We start from the raw sequence: 26354 nt of genomic DNA on the forward strand, positions 1-26354 counted from the left end.
TTTTAAGTAGTAGGAGCAAGGACACAATTTATAAAGTTACTTTAGCTATTTTTGCCCAAAAATGCATCTCATAAATTTGTTCTATAAAAATAAAATACTACCTTAGTCTTTTTCCCACTTCTAAAGAATTATGCTGCTCTTGGCTTCAGAACACTGGGGACTCTTTGCATATTCTTTGGCAGGTAAGAAAAGGTAAAGATTTATGGCAAAGGAAAACATTTCTGAAAAAGGTGCTCCACATTGCCTTTGTGTATGTGCATAAATTACGAACAGGGCTCAGGGGTGCAGTCACTATAATAGCTTTTTGCTGTCTTTGAAGAAAATAGAAAATGCTTACTTAGGGGCTACTGCTTGTGTTTCCATTAATGAATCTTCTAAGCTTGAATGATTTTAAACAGGATATTTATGTTCCTTGGTTTAGCAGGGCAAAAATTTAGAGAAATATATGTGATTAAGGTATCTTAAGTAATAAATTTATGCAGACATTTAATAAAATTTCAGTTAGTAGTAATAATAATAATAATAATAAAATAATATAAATGACAGCTGAAGACTTTGAAAAGGATTCACAATCAAAGAGAAACAACCACTAAGTCACGTTTCTGGAGAACATGTTTAGCTTTCTGTACTCAAGATGTACAATGATTTGAAGCATTGACAAACAACTCTTTTGCACAAGAGTTGTAATCATGACAAGTAAGCACCCTTGCCCAACCCAAATGAATGAACTTGGTGTTTTTTTCTTTCTTAACCACTTTGTAAATATTAATTAAAGTCCAGTGTTTAACAAAGACATATAGACAATGACTTTAAAGTAGTAACACTGTTTTACCTAATAGACTATAAACGTCTCACGGCTTTGCACCCTGAATACACCTGCCAGGTTATCAGTATCTTTGGTCAGAAATTTACTTCTAGATTTGGCTTTTCATTCCTGGAAATATGTTTAGGTTAATTCATTAACAAATCCATGTTTTTAATAAAACTTTTAATAAATAATTTGTCCTCTGTGTTTGGAATTGTTTATCCATCACCTACATGTCTGTTTTGTTATAAAATTTATGACTCCCAGTTAGTATTAAGGCTGGCTGTTCATACTTCATGATGATAGTTTCCTTTGCACCTGTGTATACTCTGAGAGCTGTCTGCCTCTGGTGCAGCCTAGCAATTCTGAAGATTCTAATGAAATATAATATATGCTTCTTACAGCATAATATCTTTGGAAAATTATCCTGTAGAAGTATGTGTTTGATTGAATTTAAATGGTATATTAAAATATATTTACCTCATCTAACAAGAAATGATTTTCCAAAGAATTTCAGAAAATTTAATTCTGTGAGATACATCAGAAAATCACAAAGGAATCATAACCACGGCCCTCTGAAAGCCAGGTGTAATGTAGAACCTTCTGAGAGTAAGCTTTCAATAGTGAATGATGATCTGTTGCATAACCTAAAGTTTTTCTAGAGATTTCTACATCAAAGATTCTCCCTTTTTCAAACAGTAACTGTACCAAACCAATACAATTTGAGAATTACAAACAATCAATATATTCTTTTTAGCTTCATATCCAACTTTGAAATATACTCCACCTGTTTTTATTATATATGATTATATGCATACATATGTATACATACACACACACACACTGTTATATGTATGTATTTCTAAAGCTGCTCTCGGGAAAGAAGAGATCTCCAATGTATTTAATACATGATTGTTTCTTTTTAATTGAACCATTATACGTAGTTTGAAATGTGGTAAGCATTGAACTACTTCTATTCATAATTAGTGAGACTGGAAATTCCCTGAAGCTTAGATATACAGAGTGTCAGGTCAGAAAGGAAAACCCCCTTGCTTCCCAGAAGAAATGAACTGAAGGCTTGCTCTTCCTTCTTGAGAATGATAGTTACCGAATACTGGGCCATGGGGAAGTTCTGTCCTGTCCAATTGAAATAAGATAAATGAAGACAATTACAGTAAGTTATTTTACAAAGTTAACTGTGACCTAATACTTTTCTTCAAACTGTGTTTCCTACCAGTTTACCTTTAAATTACCATTTTGTGCAATGATATCAATATTAGCTATATCAGTACATTTTCATTTCCTACTTGGGAAAATTAAAAGTTAACTTTGTGTCAGTCCCCTTTGAGGGGAGACTGTGGCTGGTTGGGAAACTGGAGCAGATATTTAAATATGCAGAACTGAGGGTAAAAACAGAAGTTGGGGCTAAAGAAGCCAAGAGAGAGAAGAACGGATTGAAATGTAGAAAAATAGGTAATTCTTTTTAGGGAATTAGCAAATTATCCACGAGGAGTTTATTTTTTAAGTATCTTCTTAAAGTTCTGTTTCCTAAGTTTATTATCTGGGTTTTATTTGTTGAGAATGTGAAATATCGCTTGATGTGAAATATACCTTGATACCTTTGTTCTTTGCTTACTCTTGCCTTCCTCAAAACCAAATGTTCGTCTCAAATGTTTTATATCACATCCTAAACTCACACCCCAGCACTTAGACTAAGCATTTAATCTAACCTCTTGTGTCCCAGACAAGTGTCACTGACACCACCTTAAAGGGCCAACCACAGCACCTTGTATTTGAGTGGAGAAGTGCTAGTTGAATAAAATGATAAAGGAATGAATCATTAAATCTGACCCCATCTCTTCCCACTGTACTATTTGCTAAAAATCGTGTGTTCTGACTTTTAAGGACATTTAGAGAAAAATAGTTCACCATTCCATTTGACAGTTATTTCTAGGTTTTTATTTTATTTTTTGTGTTAACAAAATCTTTCTTTAAAAAATGTTTCCCTTATCTGGACCCTAAATCTCTCATGCTGCAGTTTAGCTTGCTACTTTATTTTTATTTTCCAGTTATTTTTATTCAAATAAAGTAAGTTGTGTTTTGTAGTAATCTTTAGCTGGGAATAATTTTCCTCTCTGAGATAATTAGCTGCTTTCAGTAACGTATTTTTTTGATTCATTTAGCAGCAGCAACAGAAGAACCAGAAGTGATTCCAGACCCAGCCAAGCAGACAGACAGAGTGGTGAAAATAGCAGGAATTAGTGCTGGAATTTTGGTGTTCATCATCCTCCTCCTGGTTGTCGTATTAATTGTAAAAAAGAGGTAAGACCTGATTTTGTTCCGTCCCACTCACTTATCATATATGTCACTGTCACTAGTTTTCCAACACTTTTTTGTTTCCCTGAGCTCTTTTAAATTAGAACAAACAAGAAGAATTGAATCTGAACAGTGTTGCCAGCATCTGAGTCTATTTCTCATGCTTTGTAAATAAAATAAGAATTTATTTATTTGCAATTAGTTATTTGCAAGTTAATTTTGAATATAAACGTGTATGTTTTGTCATCTTAAACTTGATATTAATGAATGAATTTAAATTCCTCAAATGCAGAGTTATTTGAGATATTATTGTATCTTATATTTTGAAGTATTATCTATTAAGAGTGGCAAAATAAGTTTTCTATGATACTTGGGTTATGGTCTATGAATTATTTTGTACTCTTACTCTATTTTTCTAAATGTTGGCTACAGATAAGATATGAGAAAAATATAACATTATTTTATGAAATTGTATATTAAATATTCACTGATTTTAGCACTTTAATATGAACAGTCAGTGTTTTTAAGTTGAGCGTTAGTCTTTTTTTATACTATATCAACCAATATCGCCATCTTCTGGAATTATATGAAGATATTAAGACCTATGGGAATTTAAGTTGAATTCTATTTGGGAGATTAAGGTATACACCTACCAGAAAACCTTTCAAAGTATACGGTTTTTATAATTTGAACTTTTTTCTATTCTATAAAATGTCATTATCTATAAAGCATTGCTTTCTAAACTAATACAACTCTCCAATCCTTCCAATCATATATTTTAAATAATATTACAATTCGGAAGGACATTTTTAAAAATTCTTTGCAGTGTACAGTCCTAAAATCATTTGATGAAGTGTTTGTAGTTCATTAATTATACTGAATATAATAAAAGATGTTGCTTACATTACATTAAATCATATACTATTATGCTGGTTATTTTGTACTCAAAATAAATCATTAACGATTTAGATAAGACTCATACTTCATGTTTAATGATTCCATGAGAGTTTATTTTAATGTATTGCCTCTTTACAATTATCCCCTGGAGATATATATGTTGGAGAAGACACATCTGCATTAGAAACATTAGGTATGCATTATAGTGTTTTGTGTTAAATTAGCTACATACGTGCTTTCCCCTATAGTGCTTTCTCTTTTTGCTGTTGTCTACCTCTGTGGTTGGAAAATACATCACATTTGAGATGGGAAGATTTAAGTATTTTAGTAATACAAAGTTGCTGATCAAGATCCATAAAATCATTGAATATGACTTTCAGATCTTACGTCTATATTTAGTTTAAATTTATATATTTGGAGAGTTAACCAAATGAAACAGTTTAGAGAGTTAATTCAAGTTTGCTTTACAATTAAAATTATTTCAGCCACTTCAGATGGGATACGAGAACATGAAAATGGCCTCTGATTTTGTCCTCGCTCAGTTAGAATTGGGTTAAACTTACCGTTTTTATCTGTTGCGTATTTGAAAACACTTATTTGTTACTGCCGCCTTCCTTATCTACAAGTGGCCATCTGTTTTAAAAATTACCAAAAAATTGAAACATAAATTTTCTAAAGTACACCGAAACAATCTCTAAGCATGATTTTTTTATGTGGGTAAAATGCTCTGACAACTCTCTAAAATTGCATAATGTATCAAATTCTTTTTCTGGTTCATATTTTAAATGGTTGGATAAATGAGCCTCTCTATTAAATGCTTAATGTTTGAGTTTTCATAATTATGCTTCAATTGGTTGTCTTCTACTAGAAAGTATGCCAGGGATTTTGTTTCTCTTTCTCATCACTACCTCTATGACTAGAAAAGTTATAGTTTTATAAATAGATAAATTTACACATTTAGATACATTGCCTTCTGATATAGAATATTATAACTAAGAAACCCTTATTTATCTAAGAAACTTTGTAATGACTTTTGCTCTTATGTAGTGTGTCACACATATATTGTGTATGACTTAATCACAAATATGTTTATTATAAATACACCAAAGCATGGATATTACAACAGTATTGGATAGTATCAAAGTTAAACAGTTTAGTATATAATATAGTTTCCTCTTAATACACAAACTTGTAATAAAAATAATGGAAAAGGAAAGTATTTTAGCCTCTTACAATCTTTATTTTTATGGGAAATTGTTAAGTTTCTCAAGACTTTATCCCTCACTGGGAATAATATATGTAGGTATATTTCTCATGTTAAGAAAATTTCTCTGTATTTTTGGTTGTTGTGTAAAGAGATGGTTTGGAATTTAATTTAGTAAAATTCTATAGCTGAGGGTATATATAAGTAAGTTTTTAGGCTAAGAAAAGGGATATTGCATCTTTCAAAACGCAATGTCATTTTAATTTAATCACTGTTGAATTATTTCCAGATGTATGCCATTTTTTCATTGGTTCTGTATTATTTTAAATGCGCAGCATGAATACATTAATAATTCCAAACACCAATTTGACATTCTTTTTCAGTACAGTAAATGTTTGTGTATGATACCATGGTCACATACATCTACTGTAGAAATATCTTTGTGCATATATAGTGTATGGCACATATATATATTCACATAATATATGTATGTACCTGTGTACCAAGAAGATATAGTGACTTATTTACAGAAATTTAAGTGTCATTCTGCATATATTCTATATTAACCTAATAGATCTTTATGTTTTGTATCTAAAGAAAAATAGTCAATTTAGTATAGAAGTTCTATACACAGCTGTTCCATCTGTCATGACATTTAGATGGTATTGGATGATATTATGCTTAACTGCATGTTGAAAATACACAATCCATTTATTTTTCAATTTTTTTGGCTATAAAAGAAATGTCAGCATGTTATTTTTTCCAAATTATGTATTTTAAATTTTATTTTCTATTGCATATCTGTCTGTTTAATTGCATGGCAAAAGATATCTAACCAATGCATGGGCAAATTGAAATACAAACCAAAAAAACATAAATTTTATTTTATTTTGTTTTATTTTTTAACGCACATTTTTCTGCTTTATTGAATGTGACAGAGTCACGCTTTTCATTCACCATTGCTTCTCTTTTTCCACTGTCTGTGATTTGCTTGCCAGGAGGAGCTACTATTCTTACTCCTACTACCTGTAAGTAGAAAATGGGTGATATACGACTTTACATGTGTTAAAGATGCAGTATCCCTTTTCAAAAAAAAAAACCCAAAATCCAAAAAACCCCAGAATGTTTGCAATTTTGGTAGTGTTTCAAAAATATATTTTTTCTGGACTCTAAAACTATAACGTTTACTTATTAACATATTTGTTAATCTTTTTAAAAAGGGATATTGTATTTCTGTATGTTCAGCTATTTTTAATTTTTCTTTACAATTTTCCGTAAGTAGCTATAGACTACAGCCCAAAACATCATTTATTTACTTAAGTCAAACTTGTACCTTATCAATATGATACCTCACTCATCTGATAAAGTAGAGATAGTGGTTGTAATTCACTAATCCCTGTCTTTACATAACACTGTTATATTGGACAAAGTGACCCAAGTGATGTTTTCATAGAAGAACATTCAAAATGCCTTTGCAGAATGCAAATCAGGTAGGTCTGGCTGTGATAACATCTCTCTTCCCATTTCCAGGAATCCAGGATGGATTATAACTTCAGAACACGTTTGGTCTGACCATACTATGCTCTTGTGGAAGTGGATAAAATCATAATGTTGCAGTGACAAAGAAATTAAAAATTATTTTTGGAGAATAAATTTTGAGTTTGTTTATAATAAATAGTGCAAACCAAGACCAAAAAAAGAAAAAAAAAAAAAAAAGGAAAGAAAACCTGTCAGCCTACACAAAACAGTATATAGGTATCACATATCTCCTTTTTTCTCTTCCAAAGTCTTAGCTCATCCTATACTTAAGAGATGCTACTCTGAATAAGGAAGGAGAGTAAGGGAAGGAAATAGAGTCCACTCTATTTCCCTGGTCATTTTCAGTTTATTACCTTAAATTCCAGGGTATTCATTCAATCCAATGGGACATATAACCCACAGTATTTATTTCACCAGGTAAATTTAAGCTAGCTTTACAACAAAATTTGGTAAGAGTCTCAATGACTATAACAGAATTCTGCCAACATTTTAAATATTATAAACATTTGGCTTCTTAAAATCTACTAAAACAAGCAGGTGTAAACTAACAGCACTCCAAGCTTATTGTGATGAATCATAATATCCTTGTTAAATCATGTGTGATGAAGCCAGAGGTAATTAACTGTACCATTTCATACAATGATGGAGCACTTTTCCTCTTTATAGCCCATCCATATATCCACCTGCAGAAGTTTATGCTGTTGGCTGCTTTGATAATGAAAGTCATTTGCACATCTGTCAAACTCAAGTAGTTGCAAAATGATTTGCTTAACTGTCCTGTACATTAAATATGCCGGTTGCTCAGAGGGAGACAAAACATCAAACATACAGGAATCAATAAATATTTAATTATGAGAAAGAACATCAATAAGCTTACCATTATCCATCCATTTATCTGTAATATTAGAATGGGATTGCCTTTTTAGTGGATGGGTAGCATTTCTATATTCTAGACTATGTAGTAGCTTTTGATACTTTGTTGTAATACTTAGGGTTACTGGAATTATCAATCATAATTAGACAAAATGTCACATACATATGTTTTTAAAAGCTGCTTAAACAGATCTAGTAAAGCTAATCTGAATTAAAGATTTTTTTAAATAAAAGTAGAAATAAATTAGAGTAAAACTTAAAAGAAAACCAGATGTAATCTTTGAGCTAACATTCATTGGCATTGTCATAGTAACTGTCAGTTCTTGATCAAAACACTTAACTGTAATGTTGATTTTTATTTCTTTTGTAATAGTGTGAATTAAAGCCTACCTCACAGGGTTGTTGTGAGGATTAAGGTCTAAGAATTAGAGCCATGCGTGGTTGGCAGATATTAACAAAGGTTACATATATTCTCCCATAATTTGTCAATTAACAGGTTTGTGAATCTGAAAAGTAAAAGTCCTTCATTGACATGAAAAATTTTACCTGTCATGTATTTGACAAATTCATTACTTCTTGTTTTTCCTCAATCACAAATATTTTTAAATTATATGTTTTAAAGTACAGCCTCTAAATTTAAACATGTCTTTTCCATGTACTTCAAACTGCCCATCATCAAAATTTTTACATTATTTTTAAACCAAAGTTCAAGTTGCCTTATTTTTGTCTACTGCATTCCCTCAAATTTTTTGAGGAATGAATTTATTCTTTCTTCTTACCCAAGAAACAAAGATTGGAAGTTATTTCTTAAACTTTTTTTTAAACTGTTTTAAAATTTTAAAATGGCAAAACATTTGTGCTACATTCACATTCTTCTCAAATTTATACAACTGATGTTTAACTCCTAGACTGATGAGTGCTTTACATTATAGTACAGACGGTAATGTGACAATTTAAAAAAAAGGTCAGCAACTGGATATAGTATAAGGGCTTAGGGCTTGGAACTAGGTCATTCTTTACTGCTTATTAGATAAATTTTAATCTTGGGCACATATTTTACCTTGTCTGAGCTCAATGAGCTCATCTGTACAATTAGAATCCTCATGTCTTTTTCAGTGTGCTGATCTGAGAATTAATTGAGTTAACAAATGACAAGTGTCAAACATGTAACAGGCCTCATTCATCCATTCAACAAGTATTTACTGAGTGTCTGCTTTGTGCCAGATACTGCTCTAAGTGTTAGGTATATACAGATGGTCCTTCCCTTTGTGGAACACATAGTGGGGAAAACAGTTTAAAGGATATGTGAATGATAATGTGATGAGTGTTATTATAGGCAGAAAACATGGTGCTATAAAAACACCTACCAGGGAAACAACCTGAGGCAGATTGTATTGGGTTCAGCTGGAAAAGTCTCTCTGATGAGGCAGGACAGAATGGAAGCTAACCAGATATTAGAACATTGAAAGAACATTGTAGGTCAAAGAACAGATATCCTATATGATAGCCTAAAGGTAAGTTTGGAAAGTGAAGCCTCTAGACTAAAATATGATGTGTAACTTGCCCCATACAGTAGTTCAAAAAATAGAACCACTTGAAAGAATAAGGAAATTTGACATGAACATTCAGATTCATGGCTTCTCTTTAAAAATAATTTAAAAATTAGAAACTCAAATCTGGGACCAAATTCCAATAAGTCACTTAGGCCCGTTGCCCACTAAATTCCTCTCCCGTTCTCCACAGTCCCTACCCTTCCATGCTGTGTCTCATCACTGGCAGCAGCACTATTTACGTTCCTTGTCTGACAACTATAAGGGCTTTATGGTGTTCTTACCCTCAAGCCTAGAAAAAAGAGATAAGAGAATGAACATGAATAGAGCAGATATTGCTACTATGTGATGGTGTTGGTGATAGTGGCTGTGATGGTGTAGTGGTAGTGGTAGTGATGGTTGTGGTGGTAGTCTTGTTGCACTTTTGTCATTGTCTTCCTATTGATAGCACTGTCAATATCATTATTGTTACTTCTAGAAAAATTAATGCCATTTCCATCTCTAAAACTTAGTTTATGACCCTCTTACTTAGGTATCTGTCAGATCTGTTGTGTCAGTATGTTGGTTGTTGTTCGGTATGAACCCCTGAAGCCAAGAATATAATTCTCAGAGAAAACTATCCTACACATGAGTATCTCAAATCACTAGATTAATTTTTAAAGGAAAAGCCTTTGGACATAAACACAATTATTAAATGAGTCTTTTTTAAAAAGTATTTGTAGTATATTTACTCTAGTACAGATACTGATGAGAATCAGAAGAATTTGTCCAAGGTAATAACCCAGCTGAGAAATATTCTTAAAACAACTAGAAAATATTTCCAAGGCAGCATAAAGTGCTGCCATAAATTTAGAATATAATATAATCTGGCTACTACAGGCTTTAGAATGTCTTTATTTCTTTTTAGAGTACCTTATTAATGTGGGGTAAATGTTTCATACACCTTTAATAGTTTTTTTATTGCATGTTTCATGTGTAACATTGAGAAAGAACAAGAGTGTATTTCACATCCTTGATATGTAAGATAAAGATGTCAGTGTTTGAGTAGCTCAACAGTCTAACTCTGCTGATTTCAAATCCCCTAAGTCATTTGCCCTGCTGCATTTGTAAGGCCTTTTTGTAGTTGGTACTCTCTAAAACACATCTTTAGGATCTGACCATGTCTAAATCCAAGATTATGATCACTTGTATAAAACCTCTACAAAGCATTTTTCAAGCTTTTCTCAAAGTGCTTTTCTTACAAAGCATTAAATGTTCTCATATATTCCTGAGTTTTTGCATTATATCTAGCTGTGGCTGATTCTGCAAGTTTCCAGATTAGGTTTGGATTAACATTATATATACATTGCTAAATATGTTAATACTACACGCTGCATCTTTTCTCAATAATAAAGAGTGAAGAATGGGATTTCTTTGTCTGTTTTACTTGGATGACAGTAGTAAAATAAACTTGAAAAAGTAGTCATGTTATTCCCCAAGAATAACTTCTAAAAGTTGGTCAAAAGTATTAATCATCCAGGAGGAAAACCAAAATTTAGCGTTTGCTTAAGTTTTCCTTGAGCAACTCTCCTAGGATGTATTTATTTACTATTTTAATAAAGTATAGTTATGCTTTATGATAATTTATTTTAATGATAAAATACTAGAAGTGATGATGCATTTAAATTGACAGCTTAAATGTTGAAATATCCATATGACAAGTAAAACAATTATATAGCTATCAGCAAATATCGTTTTAATGTCAAACTTAATTCCTGAAATTAGGACATGTTCTTAGAGTTTCTCAGACAAATCTATATCCTTATCCTTGGGCTTTCCTGAACTACTGACTGCTGGTGTCAACTCCCCTTCAAACCTCATACTAAGGTTTCCCATTTGTATTTGTCTTGGCAGCAAGCTTGCCAAAAAACGCAAAGATGCCCTGGGGAACACCCGGCAGGAGATGACTCACATGGTGAATGCTATGGATCGAAGTTACGCTGATCAGAGCACTCTGCATGCAGAAGACCCTCTTTCCATCACCTTCATGGACCAACATAATTTTAGTCCAAGATGTAAGTTCTCCATCAAAATCTTAATAAATAATTTTTAACACTTTTTAATTCCTCTCAATTCAACACATTACCTTTTGAATAGTGGGAGGAAATAAGAAAGAGACATGAAAGAAGCAGCTAGAAAGAGAAAAGGTGACACAGAAAATTATGGCATTTATCAGGAGGCTTATCTTCAGTCTTGATATTGGATTTAGTTAACTTCAAACTGTATGAAATATATTTTTATGTTATAAGAGATATTCATATAGCACCCAGAATGAATCATTTGTTATTGCTTTAAGTTAAAATGCTTGATTGTCTATATAAAATTAGTTCCTGTCAAAAATTATTTATAATTATTTTGCTAGTTGAGTCTTCTTTGTGTGAAAGAAAGTTCCTTTTGAGATAAGAAACATCATAATTCTTTCTGGGAATTACTGGCATGGGAAAAGTTATTCTATAGACTCCTGGAGAATTTCAGTAATAAAAAGTTAACAAGGGGAAAGAGGAATCTACATACTCTAAAGTATCTGATGTGAAGTCCAAAAGTTTACTTGATTTGAGGGGTTGGCAGGGCAAGGTGAAATCCATCTGTCTATCCATCTATCCATATTAAGAATTCCTAATGTTGATCTCTGAAGGCAGATCTTTTAAAATATTTCCACTGAAGTGCCGTTTAATGGCAGACAATTTGAATAATTGCCCCACAAGCAATATTATTGCTTATCCTCAAATTTTCTATGCTTTTTAAAATACCATGTTCTTTAGCACTGTGTTTATTTTTTTTTACTTAAATTTAAGTTAAATTACCAGTCTCTTCAAATCCCCCCTGTAAAATTGATACTTGAGGCAGGCAAATCATATTTATCCTTGGCCTTTTGTATACAGAGGCATTCTGCCACAGATCCTCGAGGTTTGCTTACTCAGAATGGGAAGAAACACATGTGTAAGGAAAGAAGTAAACAATAGAAGTATTATTTTCTATACAAATTATAAACATATGTAGTGGTAAGGTTGAAAAAATAAGTATTTGCAGTCTGTATGCATTTATGTCTTTTCAGAAAAGGAAGTTTTTTTCTGAAATGTTCAGCATGGTGAAAACTTTTAGTAATTGTTGACCATCATTTTCCCTGGTACATATCTACACCAAATTATTAGTTAGAAATGCTGTATGAGTCATTTTGGAATTTAATTTTAATAATGATGATTTGATCTATTTTATTTTTATTTCACTGTAAGATAAATGATAGAGAAAAACATAAAATACTATTATTGTTGAAAGTAAGTTTTGCTAAAAATATACATGTACATCTCTCTAACCACTTGATTTAATAATCGATCAATTAAGGACTTGAAAGGGTTTTTGTTTCCCAAACTTTTCTGTCTATTGCTATATTAGCACCTTATTAGGAAGCTTGAATTTGGTAGTGTAACTACAAATATCCAATTATGAACTTGGAGAAAGGATTAAATCTATTTCCCACAGTTAACTAAAAAAATTTATTTGAATTGAATATGAGATAATACTTTCCTAAGTACCTCATGCTTGTTAGATTTAAAATGGATGATTTTCTTCCCCTGATTTCATAATCTTTATAATGTCAAGTTGAATCTTCTTGGCTTTTTCTATTGAACTAACTACTGAATTATAATTATAGATGCACCTTTCCTAGTATTTTGAGATAACCCAAGCTGAAAAAGAGAATTTTACCCTTCTAGTTTATAGTAATCAGAGAAAGTTCAATAATTATATTTCTTAAGGAATGATATCTCTGTTTTAAAGGGGAAAAAGGAGTGTAAAATACAACTTTAGGGCAATATATTCCTTCATGAGCTTTGTTTTCCTACAGTGCCCAATGATCCACTTGTGCCGACGGCTGTGTTAGGTGAGGCCCTAATTCTTTGTCATCTTTTTTTGCATGGATCACACCTCCTTGCATGGATTCTAGCTTTGCCTATACAGTAATTATTTACAGTGCAAGAAGCAGCTTGATCTCGAAAATATAGTCTTGGTTTTTATCAGAAACCAACTATGGTCAACCCAATTAGATCTAGTGCATTTCAAATTAGTAAAATACGCTTTTTCAAAACAACATATTCTATAATTATTGGTTCTGTTAGATTTGAAGTGAAAGTACAATGGCCCTTGATATATGACTAATGGTTCCACATGCAAGTTAGTAGAATGAACCCAAATGCACACACGCCAGGGGCCAGGGCTATCTGAATAATTTGTTTATATATAAAAATCTACCTGATTGTAAGGGATTGTCTAAGTCCTCCTGATTATATAGCAACTAAGGAATATATTTCCAAGTGAACATTAGGAATGTGTGCATTTGCTGTAGGTTTGTCTTTGCTAAGAATTTATAAGTGCAGATAAATTTGCTACAACATTGATACAGAATTTTGCATTATATATTTACCTTTCATGATGAGTGTTATCTTTTAAAAAAATTTGGGCTAAGCTAAGATTTACCACTGTATAACATCTAAGTCAACTGGTATTTGCTAGTGATGAATAAGACCTTTTCAGATCTAAAATAAATTAAATTAATTTTTAATTTAACTATATATTTAAGAATAGAATGAGTTTCATTTCAATTTGTACTCAGTTCCTTGACTAATTATACACCAGTGATTCATGATCAGCTTGCTTGTACATTCACAAGTTGTCTTATCAGTTTGACCCCAGTGCTTTTAATATTTAGGATTTAACCAAAGACATGTAGAAATTGCCAGATAAATGCATCTTAAAAGTTCCCAGTTCTCATGTTTTATATTTAAATTTCTTTGAACATAAAACTTTAGCTTACATTATATTCATGTTTTTATTATCCATGTATTCAGTATTTAATTATATTTTTAAAATATATTAGAACAATGCAACTAACTCAGTTAAGTAAGATATACTTCTTTTCCACTAAAATCATTACTTAAAGTTATAATTGTTTAATATAAAGATATATTCTGAAAGAATCTATAAGTCAGTGTTTCCTGTTTCTGATTGCTCTCTTTTTGATGTCCACACCAATAATGGCAGGGAAATGGGCTGAGGAATTTGCCCCAAGGGATGTAGGCAGGAGCCAGGAGTCATGATCTTTGGGAGGCATCAAATGCTTCTGAAGATGTTATCTGCTGTTTTGGGCATTGTAGAATGCTGTCAGCATCAAACTAATAAGTTCAATTCAACTCAATTATTAAAAATTCAAGAAAAAATTTAGTTACCTGTTAAAATTTCATTATAGTAATATACAAAGAACATTCCAAGAACAATTTTAATAATTCTTACCATACCATTTCCATAGAATTTTGTAAAGGGAAGATGAGATAATGCATAAAGTTTAAAAGATTACTGTAATAATTTTTCCCATGAAAAAGTATATTTATGTTTAAGAAAGGCTAGAGTTAACACAATAGAGCTATAAAATCTGCTTATTTAAACAGTCATTGTACATTTTGTATCATTTTGAAAATCAAACTGGTTGATTTTTCAAAATATTTGTCCTTTAAAAGCTAAATAGCTCATTAATCATACCAGATTTAGAAATGGTTTGTTGCATTTGTCATCATTCTTAGAGTCACTGTGTTTACAGTTGTTTTGCATCCAGTTGATTTTGTATTTATAAAGCAATCTATGAAATTACTTCAAGGATTGTTTGGTATTAATATCTGCTTACTGATTTAAAAAGAAGTTAGAAACTTTCGTATTGATTCATATTTTTGTTTTCTGTGTTTTACTGCTTCATTGGGTTAAAGTCCCTATAACTGGTAAGTGTATTGCAAAGAACTCTAGAAAACCTTTCCATCAAGGAAATATTTGAAATTATTCTTAAATGTATAATAAGGATAATGATTAGTACATGTACTCTTAACTTCTAGTCACATTATTAGGTAATTTAATGAGGCAGAAATGTATTGAGATTAATAATTCATGTGTGATTATTTTAAAAAAATACTGCTCATTGTACTACTGTATTAAGGTTAATGCAAAACAGAAGGCACTGTCTATTTCATATTGGTACATAATAATGTAAGATTTGGAATATGGGTAATTCTAGGTTTATCACTGAGCCTTTCACAAATGTAAATATTCCACTGCTCCAGCAGGTATGATGTGAGCTCTGGGGCTGCTTCATAAGCACTGACTTCCTTAATTCCAGCTTGGGTGATTGCATTTTTGCCTCTCTGACGTTCTGTTCTCTTTACATCTCATCCTGAGCTGTATATTCTGTGATAGTGCCCAAATCAGTGGCTTCTGAATTTAATTTTGCTGGGGAGATGTATGTAATCTTTATGTCAGTCTACTGATTGCAATATTTTAGCAAAGGTGGATCAATTGAGTGTAATCTCATGGATAAAAGAGGAAACAAACACTCATGAACCATGTTTGCTAGCAAATGCTTGGGTGTAGAGGGATGGGAAACCAGAGTAAAGGGCATTAATTCATTTGGGTGTTTTTAGGTTACAACAGAATCCAGTTTTAATTTTTTTAATACAATGTGGAATTTTAGAAGTGAAAGCAAAAAAAAAAAAAAAAGAAAGAAAGAAAGAAAGAAAAGCTTAATTCAGCCTAATAAGAGAAAGTTAAGTAAATGCAATCAAGCTAAATTACAGAAGGACACAAGTATGATTGTGGGGTTCTTTTTTTTTTTTTTTTTTTTTTTCCTTCTCCAGGAAGAAAAAATGTTTATCATGGGGACAACAATTCATTTTTTGCCATATCCTATTTGTAGAGTTGGTGATAGAACAGGCAAATGTACCAGCACTTGAAATATGTTTAACTGTTAATTAAATATCGTTCTTTACAGTATGCATTATCATTAAAACAAAAGTTCCCCTAAGAGTGTACTTTCTCTTCTGTTAATGAGTATGGCAGTATAATGTTTTCCAGAGTAACACTCCTTAAAACATTTGTTTTTTATTAGCATGGTAAGTTTAAATGTGATAAATATTAGCATGCTTCTTCTCATTGTAATGATTAGTACTATGGTCATTAAAATAATATTTATTTTTCAGAGGTAAAATGTTCTTGTTCTTTTCTTCCTTCTAATGACAGACTTAAGAGTTTCTTTTCATGCTAAGCTAACAACACTGCTGGGATGGGACCTACACTTAAATGTGGGTGGTGAGGGACTTAATAGATTTTAACTAATTCATTCATTGAAATATTTATTGATTGACTGCTTTGCACCAGGCACTAAGAATAAAAAGAAAAATATGACTCTGTCTCTACACCCTAAGCATTGAGAGTTTAGTGAGGAAAATAGATCAGTAAAAAAATGATTAAAATCCAGAGTTAAGTGAAATGAATGTAGGAGAACAGGAGGCCATGGGATCATAAAGCAGGAGCTATGTATATAGTCATCCTGGATGGACCAGGGAAGAATTCCAGAGGAAATACCTACATATTTTGCCCCAGAGACATACCCTGGTTTCTTTTATATAGTAGCCAGAAGAGTCAAAAAAATATCAGCAATAAAAACAACAACAATAATAATTAACCACGGGAGTGGAGACTGAGTACAAATGTACATGTAAGCTGTCTAGCAGGTGTAGTGGGGACAGGGGATGATTCTGTAGAGTGTTTATATTTCCCAGGGAGTGTATCATGCTAAAAAGCCCCAGGTGTTAGAGCATATTAGGATCAAAATGGCAAGGACAGCCCTGTGGGGATGGGTTGCCAAGAGGGAGGCTGGGATATGTGTGAGAAAGAGTTTATTCAACTTAGTCAACGATGAAAACACCTCTCCAATTGACAAAGTGATCTTCTGGTCCCACTCTCTACCACTATAACTGGAGATACAAGAAAAAGTCAGAACTCAGCAAAATCTCCCTCTTATACTTTTTAAAAGCAGATCAGATGTCTCTCTACATCTCGCAGCATCTGTTGTCTTCTTCATACACAGATAATATACTCTGACCTCCTGCCTTGAGCTGAATTAAAAGGCTTTGTCTTGATGGGGATGCTGCCCTAGGTCTATTCTATATTTCTTTCCCTTCTTCCTGTTATCAGAAAGATCTTAAGATCTTAAAATCTTCTTTGCATAGATCTATATTAAACAAGGTAACTTTGTCTTTTTTTTAATCTTCTGGAATCTGAAAAATGCCAGATGAGAACCACAGTGCCACAGCAGAGTCCAGTCGTCTTCTAGATGTACCTCGCTACCTCTGTGAGGGGACAGAATCCCCTTACCAGACGGGACAGCTGCACCCAGCCATCAGGGTAGCCGACTTACTGCAGCACATTAATCTTATGAAGACATCAGACAGCTATGGGTTCAAAGAGGAATATGAGGTGAAAGTTTCAATATTATGTTGAATTTTATTTCTAACCATGATACTCAGTGGAATTTAACAGTTTTTCCTCTCTTTAACATAGCAAGGAGTGGAATACTCTGTAGACTCTAATCCTTTGTCTGTGAGTGTACAATCAGGTGTGCATAGGAGAAGGTGGGTAGATGGGTTGAAAAAATAGATACTTCCTGGGGCTATAGCTGGGTCTAAATTAATTTTAAGAAATAAAAAGTATTGGATTCCATAATATATTTTACTATGTTATTTAAAAGCCACTTTGTTAGACCTTTTATTTCCCCCTTCAAAAATCCATAATAGGATGCCTCGAGTCCCGTTGGATCATTAGACGTTCTACCATTTGAATGACTTAAGCAGCAGATAATTCTCTGCCTCTTTGCTTGTTGACCCTCTGTTGAGAAATAAGATCAAGCTTCGTGCCCTGAATGTACAAATTTGTCACTCTGAGTTTTGTTTTGTGGTTTACTGGTTGAGGGTGGATTGGAAACAAAACAAAGCACTGCAAATCCGGACAACAAAAATAAGCCCCAAAAAAGGACACGAGAAATTCTTTTTTCATCTATATTTCCCCTTCCTACTCAAACCAAAATACCAAGATTTGTACTACAAAAGAAGTGGTTTAAACTAAACATCCCAATAAGCATAATGTAGCAAAAAGGAAGCAATTCCTTTGCCACTTTTCACTTACTGAGAAATATCGGTCAGGGGCATAGCTGGGAGCCACCATACACAACACACCATTGTACGTATGCATTTAAAGTGAAAGAACGCAAGCAATATTTGAAAGACCATCTAACATACATCCAACTTCATAAGGAATCTTCAAAACTCTACATTTTATTTACAGATTCCTTGTATACTTTAGTTTGGGAGTGAGTAAAATTATCTTTGAATTGTGAAAGTCGGTTTTAGATATATTCTGGAAACACTATGCTGTGGTAACTAAATAGTACAAGGAATGACAGTCTTCTGCCAGAGCTAGTTCTTTTTGTTCGTTGCATGTGTATTCCTGTGTACCTCACTTCAAAGATCGCTGATTCTTTGAAGACCCCATTTCCTGTGTTGAGCAAAGTTTAAGTTTTTCTGCAAAAAGAAATCTATACCCATGTTTTAAATTGCTGCATATGGTAGTTAAGCCAATCAACAAATTCATCTGTTCCAAGATTCTTGGAGATGGTGACTCTTTAATTTTATATAGTCCCTCGTTGTTGAGACTCAGTCATTTTCATGATCTTCAAATAAACTGAAATGTGATGTATTGCACACGATTTAATGAATAATTATGGGGGGAAAACAGGTTTTCTTTTTCCTGTTACAAATGCAAAAAGAAGCATATTTGAAAGATGCTCATTAAAAGTAGTCCTGAAGTTTTTGATGTTTTCTCTACTTCCATCTCACGAAGTTACAGCAATATTAAATTTGAGATACTCTCAAGGTCCTTTTTTTCCCTAAAGTTGTTTCTTGTCCTTAATGTGAACTCAATCCATTCCAAGATGAACAATAAACAATCTTTGAGGCCTGAACATTGAACTTGTTTACTGTTATAGGACTCCCTTCCTTTCTGAGAAAGTGGCTTTTACTATTTTGGTCTTCAGAACAGACAGACCTGATTCAAGAAAAGGAATTAAATTCAGTGTGCTTGTTAATTTTGTTTTTTTCTAGAGCTTCTTTGAAGGACAGTCAGCATCTTGGGATGTAGCTAAAAAAGATCAAAACAGAGCAAAAAACCGATATGGAAACATTATAGCATGTAAGTTCTCATACAATTCTTGGTGAATGTAAATACTGTTTGTAGCAGACAGAGTAATTTGCAATTCCTCCTTATATTAAACTTCCAGAAAATCCCAGAAGGTGGCACATGTTTATAAAGTAATCTATTTAAGATTAAAACAGCATTGGCTATTGGCCATGACTCTGAAATTGTCATTATCCTCATTAACTAAGTTGACTCAGACTCTTTGCCCTGTGAAGATAACGTGCTGTTTGATTTTATGTTTGCACATAAATGCATGGGGGTATCATTAACAGCTGAAAATACTGAAATAATGGAAAAGAAAGATTTTTCTCAGTGATAAATTGCTATAACATTTCCACCACGCATATTCCAGGTGGAAGTGTTACTCTTTCCACATACTTTTATTTCTTCCTTGGAGCCAGTGTCTGAACCCCAGTAGCTCCAAGTTATTTATTATTAGGGACTTACTCCCAATTAATTCTTCAAGATGTATATACATGATATAAATAAATTGATTATCGTATGAAACCATGGGAGCAGTAAGAAAAGTAACAGTTTAGTTTGTTAACTAGCTACTGATTTACTTTGACCACTCTAGTCTCAATTTAAAGTATTTTAAAGGATCTTATGAATACATCAGAATTTCACCTTGACTCTCATGACATAAAAAGTTGAGAGCAGGGATTCAGAGTTCACTCCCTAGTTCTGTGGGTTTTTTGCTGTAATGTGCAGGAAGAAGGATCCTACCCGTTTAAAATCATGCCTAAGAAACAAATTTAGGAGTTAGAGCCAGTTTGGTTCTTTATGGCTAAATGAAAATGATAATTTATCAGATGATGGTTTATCAGACATTATCATATCCCCTAAAAGCTTCCTAACTATGAAGATGCCAGTCACTGAGACTTTATTAACAGAATATTATCATTGTAATATGCAATGAGCTCATTAAAGTTCTTGTGTGACTTCAAATAATCAGTATTTAAGGAAATTTTGATAGTATACTATGGACAAGCTGCTGTTAACCACTGAATTGTTTTTAGTCTCTACTAGGGTCATTGTCTCAGAATGGGGAGATATTTACTAGCTTTTATTTTATCAATTGAAAATTTTAGATGATCACTCCAGAGTAATTCTGCAACCCGTTGAGGATGACCCTTCTTCAGATTACATTAATGCCAACTATATAGACGTAAGTATTTTTACAGTTCAGTGTGCCCAATTTGTTGGCTTATATATGTGAATCTTTTTGCTTGTTATTACCTATAAAGTGATTGCTAGCTTTTTAAAATAAAGAACAAACTGTACACTTTTCCTTGTTCTACGTCCTAGTACTTACTGACGTTGTTGTGCTTTCTTTCACACCTGACTTTGGTTTGGGCTGTAGATTTGGCTGTACAGGGATGTAAGTACCACTGTATGTAAATAACAGCACCCTATGATAAATATTTAATGTAATTACTCTTAATTACAGTTTTACTAATGCTTACTACTAGTTATCTCTGCATGCTTCACCTAATTAGCCTCATACAGTATATCTATGTTCATTTTTGTAACTCCTTTACATGTGTAAAGATCTTTTTTACCTCCTTCCCTTCTTCTATGTTTAGAAAAACAGGACCATTTTTAGCTTTTGACAATTTATTATGTACTCGAGTTTTATTTGTTGATGGTTTCTGTTTCTGGCTTTTATTCCTACCCCTCCCCAAACATATGTGAGAAGCTGGATAGTATGATGTGTATTAGTGTTTCTGAAATTTTTACTTTTTTACATTTGACTTCTGATGTTAAAAATGGGTAGGGAGACTATTTTGTGGTGTGTGGTATTGGTTTGTAAAGTATTAAAATTACTTAGGCAAAGTAATTACTAAATTGCATTTGTAAAATACACATATCACACATATATATTGAATCACACAGATCAAAGTTTGTTTTGATCATATGTTCTGCTGTTCAGTTTTGGTTACAAACATATCTACATGTAAATTCCTTATTTAATGGAAAGTAATTATCAAATAAAAATATTATTAAGGAGGCAATGTATATTACATATAGAAGGACAGATTCTGTTCATCCTTCCTGGTTCAAAATCGCACTGGAAATTGTGGGAATGTTCATTCATCTCTCTGTGCTCACTTCCCTCATCTTTACAGTGGGGATAATGATAATATTACTAACTTCATCATTTTGTTGTGAGAGTTAAACGAAGTAATGCATGTTGAACATTTAGCGCATATGAAGCACTCATTAAACTTCATCTATTTTTAAAAAATAATAATTAAAAAATAATTTAAACCTAGGTGTGCTAAAATTAATTATGCATTAATTGTAAGGCAAAAAGTAGAAATATCAATTATTGCAGTATATACATTTATATATAAAATATATGAAAATTAGTACCCAACTTTTTCTAATTTCTATAAATAGGAAATAATTTATCACATTTCCTAAGTTCACATTTTACAGTTATTTTGTGAATTGTCATTATTTATATATTTGAACTAATGAATTTTATTAAGTATAGTCTCTGAGTATATTGGTTAAATTCCTGATCATCATTTTACTCTCATTCAATATTTTAAATTTATCAGATATCTCAACATGGAAAACTAAGTCTACTCTTTAGAATTAAAAAAAATCAGCAGTTCTCTGACAAATTTGTACTTGCACTTCCTTATTTAGTTTAACTTTGGTTTTCTGCCAAGACCCTGGCAGGTCATTTTGTCCTGTCCAAAGAGTCCACGAAGACATTTGGTCCATGCCAAAAGTCCTTGATATTTGGTGCTGTCCAAAACCATTTGGCATGAAACAAGTATGCTCATGGACATTTTGGACGGGACCAAATTTCAAGGAGCTTTCGATATGGACAAAATGTCTTACAGACATTTTAGATAGGACCAAATGTCTACTAACTCAGGCTTTTACTAAAGCCCTTTGACACAACAAATTCAAAGCTTAACCCTATTATACCATTAAAATTTTAGCTACTCAAGATCTATTGGAATTCAGAGCAGTTGAAAGCAACTAACAACTTATTCCTTATCTGGAATAATTTGTTTTTTGAAACAATATTAAATGCTTAACTACATGGAACTCTTGGCACACTAAAAAAAGAAAAATGCTAAAGCTTCTGTTCAGGATAAGATGCATTTAAAAATTATTTCCCTATATATGTGTGTACCTGTAATTATGTGTGTGTAAATTAACATTATCAGCACACACAAAATAGTTTTGGCAGATTCCTGAACATATTATAGAACTGAAATATTCTCTAAAAAATCTCAGCAGGACTTTGACTTGATACACACATGCATTGTCCAGCTCTAACATTGGAATGTTCTGTTATTTTTTTATGGTTCTAATATGTCGTTGTCCATTTGTAATGCAGTGTGTTGTACTTTTGGATGATAAAATGAGAATTAATATTTTTGAACACAATTTTGCCAGGAATGAATGACTAAAGAGTAACATGAAGGCATAAACATTTTAGTGAAACCAAACAAAATCTATGAAGTTACTTCCTAGCAAACAAAACTCAATTATGAAATATATATTCTAATCAGAGCCCTTAAAATATTTAATTTTTGTTTTATTTTTACCTTTCAGATAACCTAGGTTTGAGAAGTGAACTATGAGTTCACTACTCATTTCTGGACTTTTTACTATAACTTAATCTTAACAGGTGGTTGTCTTCATCTTTTTATGCCTTCATTCATTTGTTTCTGACACTGATATAAAATGATGACCAATTTGTTCTCCTATTTTAGGGCTACCAGAGACCAAGCCACTACATTGCAACTCAAGGTAAAACTTTGCCTTAAAAAATGTAATAGAATAACCGAACTTGCTTAATTATCCATATGGCTTTTTTTTTTTTTTTTGCAATTTTATCTGAATTAATGGGGGAAAAAAATCAGCTCTTCTGATTAAACTGTTCTTTATTTGTATGATACAAATTGCTTTATCTGGTTAAAATATGTATAAAGTAAAGCTTGATTTATTTTTTAAATTAAAACTAAGAGAGAAGCTGCTGGTACATTTTGAGATTTGGTTCTTTGTATCCTGATGTCCCAGAGCACTAATCAACAGTGCTGGGCAGAGAAATTACTTATTTTTGATGAAAGCATGTGAGATCTCATCTTGTCTGAGGTGCCTGTTTTCTGTTGGCCTGGCATGTAATGGTACCCAAGGCCAACATTGTTTTAATGAGATGCTGGACTGTCTTGCAGCAATTTTTTTTAAAGCCAAGACTGAGACAAAACAAACAGCTAAAGGGAACTCAGTCAAGTTCATTCTTCATGGAAAATAAGAAGTAAAGAATTCTTGTTATAGTGGCACATTGGGGAGTAAAAGTATCCTGACAGTAACACCAAAACCACCTTGAGTTATCTCTTGAAATTGGCCACTGGCCATCAAAAGAGGAAACCTGCATATCTTATTTTATAAAAGAGGAAAGTAAAAAGGCTATTTTGCTTTTTTTGACAGAGGTCATTTTCTAAGTGTTTTTCACATGTCTTTGGAATAATTGAGTTTAATTGTAAACTCTTTACAGTTAGAAGGATCATCCATGAATAACTAGAATAATATTCTAGTTTCATGGTATGGGGTAGGGTATAGCCCAGTAGATGCTTTTGCACTTTGGCAATGATACTATAAGATTAGAATGTATCCTTATATATGGTAATTCTTCATTAACCCCTAAACATGCACTATTTATAAATGCTGTGTGTATATTTAATTGGTAATATGCGCTGCTTGGTTGATGGTGGCATGACATTTCCTATTCTCACATTTATTTTGAAAATGGATTAAAGTAATTTAATGATAGATATAAGTACCCTAGAAACTAGTGATATCTTCTGAATTTTAAAATATAGAAGTCAAATTGAAAAAAAAACCAAACTTATACATGCCTATGTTTTGCCTATAGTGTGAATTTAGATACAAACTGAATTTAAGTACTTTCAGTGACATTTTGTGTTAGACCTTTAATTTTTTTTTGTTTGTGTAGTTTATATTGCTTTTTATTTTATCTAAACTTCTTACTAACTACCAAATTTCTCTGATAACATAATATTCAAAAGAATTTTTTTTCATAGGCCCAGTTCATGAAACAGTATATGATTTCTGGAGAATGATCTGGCAAGAGCAGTCTGCCTGCATTGTGATGGTTACAAATTTAGTTGAAGTTGGCCGGGTAAGAAGAAAAAAAATCTGTGTGTCATAAAATATGAGAATAAGTTGAATAGCAAAACATAACACACTTAAAATAGAATATCATTTAAATGTTTGAAAAAAATTCGTAGGCATGGCATTTCAAATGAGTGCTCCTAAGTGAGTCTTTGATGGCCCAGAAGTTACTTGATTTCTTATTTACTAATAAAATAAGCTTTGATTTTATACTAGAATCCAATTGCATTATCAGGCTTGTATATTTTTATGAGATTACACACAGTCTTTCTATTTATTGTGGAACAGATTCTTTTGTCTCATTTAGGGATTTTTAAAGTGTCTTTTAACTGTGACCTGAGGAGTTATCACTGAAATTAAATCATTTTGGTTAATGTGTATTATATACTCAGGTCCACCTGTATATACTTTCTGTTATTTAGGTTAAGTGCTATAAATACTGGCCTGATGATACTGAAGTTTATGGTGACTTCAAAGTAACTTGTGTAGAAATGGAACCACTTGCTGAATATGTAGTTAGAACATTCACCCTGGAAAGAGTAAGTACCCTGAAGTTCTACAAAAATATGTATATTGAAACTTTTTTTTTCCTTTACTGTCAAGATTTGTTTTGATGATGCTATAAAATCCATCCATCCATCCATTCAGTCATTCATTCTATAAATATTTATCTGAGAGCATAACATGTGCCAGGCATGTTTCTAAACCTCCAGACACATTAAATCCATGCTCTTTGTTGAGCTTATGATCTAATGAGGGGAGACAGGCAATAATAATAAATAAGCAAGGACATCATATATTAAGCAAAGTACTATTGATAAAAATTATGCTGGGAATGGAAGTGGGGAACATTGCTGTGATAGAGGAAGGAAGGGTTTACAGTTTTAAAAGGATGGTCAGGAAAGGACTCGTGGAGAAAGTAACATATGAGTAAGGGCTTGAAGAAAGTGAGGAAGTGAGTGATATAACTATATCCCATGGAAGGATTATATCCCAGCGGGGTGCTCCCAGATGGAGGGAAGAGTCATTTCAGAGACCCAGAGGCATGATATCCCTATCATAACGAGAAACAGCCAGTGGTCTGGGGTATTCAGAAATGGGTATGTGAAGAGAAAAGAAAGATGAGATAAAGTCAGAGAAATCACAGAGCCAGATAAGTGAGACTTTGTGAGCCACTATGATGAGTTTAGTTTGTAAAAGTAAAAGTAGTGAGCCACTGGAAGGTTTGAGCCCAGGAGTAACATGATCTGACTTTTATTTTTAACAGGATCAGGAAGACTAAAGCAGAGTGGGCAGTGTAAGTGCACAGATGTAAGACATAGAAGCAACGATATTGTTGCAGAAAAGTTTAATAAATTTGACTACACAAAAGTGTGAAATCATCTGTATCAAAAAACTTAAATTTAAAAAGTGCACATACAATAAAAAATTGTAATTATTTAATATTCTTAATTCATAGCATTAATACAAATAGAAAGGAATACTAGAATTCCCAAAGAAAAGCAACTGCTAAGATGCCTATTAAAAATGTTTAACCTCATATACTGATACACCATTTTGTATTTTCAAATCAGCAGGCTCTTTTTTAAAAAAGAGTAATTATTCTTAAAAAAGAATAATAATCCCCATTGATTTTAAGGGTATGGGTATTTTAAGAGACAGATGTTCTCATATGTTGCTGATCGCAGTTAAATTGCCATAAACCCTCTGTAAATCAGTAAAGCGTATATCTACAGAGCTTTAAAATATTGATGTCCTTTGACAAAGAATTTTACCTTCCATGAATGTCTCCTAAGGAATTTATTTAAAATATAATGACTTCATATATAGTCCTAGAAAATTATAGATAGCCATAAATATCCAGCAATATATAGTTAAATTACATATCTATGATCTAGAA

General features: G+C 32.3%; 1 protein-coding gene across 6 annotated transcripts in view; it reads left to right on the plus strand.

The window, feature by feature from the left end:
- Positions 1 to 26354, plus strand: part of PTPRK (protein tyrosine phosphatase receptor type K) — a 510378-nt gene that overhangs the window by 465120 nt on the left and 18904 nt on the right. The window contains exons 14-25 of one of the 6 annotated variants that reach the window (XM_064486707.1): positions 2989 to 3127; positions 4170 to 4211; positions 6221 to 6250; positions 11078 to 11238; positions 13068 to 13103; positions 17331 to 17515; positions 19195 to 19282; positions 20380 to 20456; positions 20652 to 20669; positions 23032 to 23068; positions 24364 to 24461; positions 24877 to 24993. In XM_064486707.1, the coding sequence (XP_064342777.1) occupies positions 2989 to 3127; positions 4170 to 4211; positions 6221 to 6250; positions 11078 to 11238; positions 13068 to 13103; positions 17331 to 17515; positions 19195 to 19282; positions 20380 to 20456; positions 20652 to 20669; positions 23032 to 23068; positions 24364 to 24461; positions 24877 to 24993 (1028 nt within the window). The remainder of the gene's footprint in view (positions 1 to 2988; positions 3128 to 4169; positions 4212 to 6220; positions 6251 to 11077; positions 11239 to 13067; positions 13104 to 17330; positions 17516 to 19194; positions 19283 to 20379; positions 20457 to 20651; positions 20670 to 23031; positions 23069 to 24363; positions 24462 to 24876; positions 24994 to 26354) is intronic. The other 5 variants (XM_010988633.3, XM_031456295.2, XM_010988634.3 and 2 more) reach the window with 5 other exon arrangements.

The sequence above is a fragment of the Camelus dromedarius genome, chromosome 6, assembly GCF_036321535.1.
Source record: "Camelus dromedarius isolate mCamDro1 chromosome 6, mCamDro1.pat, whole genome shotgun sequence".
Taxonomy (NCBI): Eukaryota; Metazoa; Chordata; class Mammalia; order Artiodactyla; family Camelidae; genus Camelus; species Camelus dromedarius.